This window comes from Adelges cooleyi, unplaced genomic scaffold (assembly GCF_023614345.1).
Source record: "Adelges cooleyi isolate 19-005CV unplaced genomic scaffold, UGA_ACOO_1.1 ACOO_flye_CR_arks_rails_tigmint_CR_PRNA_416, whole genome shotgun sequence".
NCBI classification, from domain to species: Eukaryota; Metazoa; Arthropoda; class Insecta; order Hemiptera; family Adelgidae; genus Adelges; species Adelges cooleyi.
This window is the reverse complement of record NW_026096097.1, coordinates 1-5,749: the sequence shown is the minus strand read 5'-3', so window position 1 is coordinate 5,749 and position 5,749 is coordinate 1. Positions and strand designations below refer to the sequence as shown.

General features: G+C 30.6%; 1 protein-coding gene across 1 annotated transcript; it reads left to right on the top strand.

Annotated features, from left to right (window-relative positions):
- Positions 1–521: 521 nt before the first annotated feature.
- LOC126842046 (uncharacterized) lies at positions 522–4,707 on the top strand. The gene is made up of 10 exons (XM_050578900.1): positions 522–644; positions 1,493–1,792; positions 1,899–2,055; positions 2,262–2,338; positions 2,415–2,586; positions 2,657–2,715; positions 2,907–3,063; positions 3,324–3,394; positions 3,911–4,079; positions 4,446–4,707. The coding sequence occupies exons 2-10, from the start codon at positions 1,736–1,738 to the stop codon at positions 4,532–4,534; spliced, it is 1,008 nt and encodes a 335-aa protein (XP_050434857.1). The 5' UTR covers positions 522–644; positions 1,493–1,735; the 3' UTR covers positions 4,535–4,707.
- The last annotated feature ends 1,042 nt before the right edge of the window (positions 4,708–5,749 follow it).

Here is a 5,749-nt window from a genome sequence, read left to right as displayed (position 1 = left end):
TTTTTATCGGGGACAAGTTGCTTTGTTGTTTGGCAATGCAAATGTAGCAATGTAAACAAAGGGCGAATTTGTGTTTGAATATCACGGTTTTTTGGGTTTTAACATCATAAGAACTTCCATATTTTGCAAAAACAGTTTTTATAGATGTATTGTTGTTTTTTGAAAACGCGCCGATTTCCACGACGAGTTGTTCGATACAAACAAATGGCTAAAAAATAATAAAAAAAACAAGCAGTTTTTAACATATTCGCTCTGTTGTTATTTTACGATATACGGGTACAGCAAACAAACATATATTGCTATTTTGTAAACAAGCGGTATTTTTTTTTGGGGTTACACAGTCCTTACGGCTGTATAGTTGGGTCGAAAAACAATAGCTCTTTAAATATATACATGCTAAAATATTTTGTATTTTTTGTTTCTTTGTTTCAGTGGTCGCTATTATCGGGGGTACTTACATCAGGGCTCAAGACTTTAAGGGGTACATTTTTTTAGCGACTTTGTATTTGCTGTACTTGTGGATTAAATGGAAAACGTGACGCCCGCATATATTGTTGTCTAAGTCTAATAAATTAGCAACATAGGCCCAGAGCAAAATTACGTTGGTTAGATTTACAAAAATTGCGTTTAAGTTTAAAAACAAAGTGAGGTATTATGTTAAATTCCCTAATAAATTTTCGTAATTACCTATTGCTTTACATATGATTTAGCACGAACGTTTTATTTTCTTAAATAGATAACAAACAATGAACATTTTTGGAACAATTATATTTCTTACGAGTTCACCCAAAGTTTAGGAAACCGATTATCTAGAAAATCCATTGAATTTAGATCTCCGTTTTCGCGTCCTTTGAGCAAATATAATCACATAGTATATAGTGTATGGAAGTATAATTTCTATAGATTTTGTCGTTAAATATCACAATACAAAACATCACAATACTATACATATATATTATTATTTGTCATAAATAACGGACCCAACTAGTAGTTATATAAATACAGCTAGTATTTTTTTATCTTAATACAAATTTCTTAAAACCTATGAATATCCTTACACCATCCCCCACCCCCCAAAACTCTGGAGTAAAACCCACTGGACCACTCGGTAAGGCCACACGGTCTTAGCATTGTCAGTGGGTGAGCAGCGGCTTGGCGGGGGAGTAGGACACAGTACCGTTGAACATGTCATTTATGTGAATAAGTTTGGTGACTATACATATATTATTAGAATGATTTTCTCATCCCTTGAATAAATGTAATCGCATAGTAGAAAAATATTTTTTTTTTATTTAAACAAATAATATTATATGAAAATTTAATAACGTTTTTTGTTCGATGTATTGTTTTTGTGCGATGTACAGCAAATAAAAAATATATACGAATATTGTTATTATATGAAGATTACAAGCATTGGTCGTTTGCTAAAAATTGTTTTTGGTTTTGTGCGATGTACAGCAAACACAAACTATATTATTGTTTCATATTTCAGGCTTACCGTGTGTTAACACATGTACAATTGGGTCGAAAAACAACTCTTAAGTATTTAACGTGTAAATAAAATAAAACGAAAAACAACTACCTACGAATATTTCCGTTTACATATTTATGTTGGTTTTTGTCAATCGCACCATATAAAAGACACCCCGAATCGAATCGAATTCCACTGTTCAACCGACTTTGGTATCGAAGACGTACTTCTGGTACAACAAAGTGTTTGAAAAAAAAAGCCATCATGCATTTTAAAATTGCTGTTATCCTCTGTGCGTTGTACTTCGTGACCATGACACAGGTTAGTATAATTCATAATAATAAAAACTATAGATGCAATAAAAAAAATAATTTCAGTCGTTAATAGTATGTATTATTATAATTATTGTACTTATCGTACTTTGTAGAGCGTCGGAATCAACCAGGATCAAATCAAAAAGGTTGTCGATTTAGTAAAAAAAAACGAAAACGCTAAGGACCAAATTACCCCAGAAAACATCAGAAAATTACTAACAGATTTGGGCGTCGAAGAGAAGAATTTGGAAGGGTGTACATACGAAGCAGGTAAAAAAGTATCTTTTCAACAGGGTTAAAAACTTAATTTAATTGTATTTAATTTATTTGATTGTAACCAAATTTTACCCCCTCCAACTTAAAAACAAATTGTCACTAAAAAAAACATCCATCGGCATTTACAAATTTTTCAATTTAACGCACTCATATTGGCTAGCTCGATTGAAATATGCTTAAAGTTTTATTTTTAAATATAGACACAAAAGACGGTAAAAAAGTACAAAGTATAATTGTGTTTCTGACCAAAAACAAGAAGACAGAAGACCTCTGGACGGTAATAACGAAAAAAAATATGGGCAAATTTGTAATTAATACGATTTTATTATTTCTATACACGTTTTTCTATATAGCTCAAAAATTTATCATCCCAAGAAGTAATAGTATACTTGAGCCTGTTCATACATTATGACAAAGAAGGAGGCGATTTGGATGGTCTAGTTGACAGCGATGAATTAAAAAAAATCATTGAAGCTTTAAGTTTAAATGATGGCGAGAAAGAAATTTTGACAGGAAAATTTCAAGGTGCTATTGAGTTAACGAAGCAGTGAATTTCATTTCTACGGTTGATCATTTTAATTAATTATTTTTACAGATGACCCAACAGTTAATTTCGCCGAATTCTTGTACGGCTATTTGGATGTAAAACAAATAGTAAGAATTTATGATTTTGCTAAAGGCTCGATAAAATACACATGTAGTTATGATTTGGCCTGGCATGGCATTTAACGTATCTAAGAAAAATATGTTTTGTAGATTTTTAGCGCTATATTTTTAGCATTAAAAAAAAAGTCAAACTCCTGTCGTACATTTAATATTCACATGATTTAAATATTTGTTCATAGGGCAGAGGTCTAGACATGGAACAGATTACAAATCTAAGCAATATTAAAAAATTCAAAACAAACGACGATTGCATTCAACCTGATAAAATAACAGAATTTATCCAAGGGTTATCAATAATTGATGGCCAGCATGAGAAATGGGAATTCGAACGCTTCCGTAAGTATATATTTTTTATATTATCTCGTTGGTTATTAATATTGGTCTATGTAGAGTTGGCAAAATAACTTTTTTATCTGTACGAAGCAAAGAGTCAAAAATTATGTTTTACTTAATCATGTTACATATGTTTATTTGTACTTATAAAATAATTGTTATTTAATTTAGATTTATTCAATTACTTATTTGAAGTTTTTCAACTTTGATTCAATGAGTATATTTTAATAAAATAAAAAATGTATTTAATATTTTGACCATAGAAAAATATGCCTTGGAGTTGCAAGAGCTGGTAGTCGTTTCAGCAGAATACAATAAAACGGCCGACGAGAAAGTAATATTAACAGTTTTATTGCAATTACGTTTTGTATACTTTTACTAGGACGCACCCCCCCCCCCCCTCCGCTCAATTAATTGAAGTAATAAAGTATGGGAAATTGTTGGTGAAGTCTTAATCATTTAGAGCTTCAACTGTAGTGCACACTCCTACAGTCTTTTTGTTGCCAGGCTGTCACTGTAATTGGTTTGGAAAAATATTACAATTTTTTTTTTCTTTACTTAAGAGTTTTGCGCCAATCTAAACGCGAGTCTGGACGATTTGGACTGAATTATAATAGTATACAAAAAAAAATTACTAAAAAAACTTAAACGATAAAAATGTATAAAAGGAAAAATTATTGGATCTACCGTAAAACTCTAATAGAGATAATATTATGCTCTTCTCTTTCGCTATGAAAATTTGGCGAAGTCAATGCTATCACACTACAAATGACGCGTGGATAGCGTGTTCATGTGCTCTATATAATCTAAAGATGTGCTCTACGTGAATTACTTTGTTGTTTTTTTTTAGAAAAGAATCGTCATTCCTAGCCCCGCAGTAAGAGATTATGTATCGGGTTTCGCTTTTCACGATACGAACCAAGACGGTTTACTCTGCGGTAAAGAACTTGACGATATTGTGGACAAGCATTTAAAAGGAGCTACTGCTGCCTCTATCCTGGTAGACGGCAATGACAATGGTAATATTGCAAATTCCAGCCGTAACAAAATCGGCTTAATTACATTAAATAACCATCACAATTAGGACGAGCATATTATAGTACGATCTAGATGGTTTTACGTGTGCAGACATTTTCACAAGTGAACTTATGAAAAATGTCCATTAGTTAATGGGCATGCGATTTATGAGATAGATTCTTTGGGTTAATATTTAAAAAAAATACGGTAAATACATTTTTTCTATTAATTTAGACTATAACGCGACGGGTCATGAGTGATTTTACAGTTCTGAAAAGTTTTATTGGAAAAATATTGTAAAAATGTCGAAGTAGAACTAGAGACAAAACAAAATAAACCATTTCACTAAAAATAATTTTATTTTTCAGGCGACGGGTGTCTTGATATTTTGGAGATCTTAACCGTGACATTTAAGCAGTTTGAGCAACTTAAAACACATTGTCCCTGTCATAAATAAACGCTGAAAAGTTTTATGAGTTTTTACTGAATTGAATATTATATTAAATGATTTACATACTTATATTTTTTCGGGAGTGCTTTAATTGTGGGTAATACATTTTATGTTTTATGATTCTTTTCAAAGCAGTATAATTGTACACATATATTTTAATTATTTAATGATTTTAGTAAATATACAACGATTTTAATCCATATTAATAAATAAGATACGATTTTTTAAGTATGATTGTGTCAATTCATTAAACGTTTGAATAAATAATGTAATACCGTGAAAATTATGTTTTTATTTCGAAATCATTATAATTACCCTTCTTGGGCCTTGCAAGCCGTTTAGATCCCGACAGCACAAAAACAAGTGTAAATACAAAAAATTAATAACAGCCTTACCATGTTTTAGGGGTATTAATGATGAATCGATGTTATAAACTGTTAAAATTAGTATCGAAACCCGTCGAATGGCTCTAATTTAAAAATTAAAAATCTTCAAAAAAAAAATTTAAGTTTTAATTTACTTGAGTGTTCCTCAATCTCAAAAGAAAAACTACTTAAGTTACATTAGTTTCAGAGTATTTTATCTTGAACTAATGCAAAATACTGGGCGATTAATTAAGGATAAGGCATTTATATTAGTGCATTATCCTAAATGAATCGCTCTAAATTATTTAAAAAAATTATTAAGTATCTACAAAGGCACTTAAATAGCCTAAGTACATAAGGTTTAAATCTTAAGGGATAAATCGAAATGAGACAGTCTTGGTAAATATGAAATAAAATATCCTACTCCGCAGTATCTAAAAATGGGTGGAGTTTTTTTTAACCACAATAATTAAGAAATACAATACCGACAAAAATGTACTTTAGAGCCGTTGGTTGATTTACGACTTTTGGTGGTAGATTTTTTTGTAGAAAAAAATTATAGCAATAGAACTGTAGCCTTAATGACCGTAGCAATGTAAACAAATGATTAATTTGTTTTTAATATCACAATATTTTAGGTCATGTTTTTCAAAAAACAGTTTTCAAAAATCTCATTATTTTTCAATTAAAAAGTTTTAAAGTTAGGATGGGAGAGGAATTGCGGTTGGGAAATGCGCGCAGATAAAAAAAATACTACACTCCACCTATCCTCCTGCCCTAAACTTGAAACTTCAATAACTTCAAAAATAGTTATCTGAAACTAGTTATCGACCAGTCATAATTTTTGGTACATTAT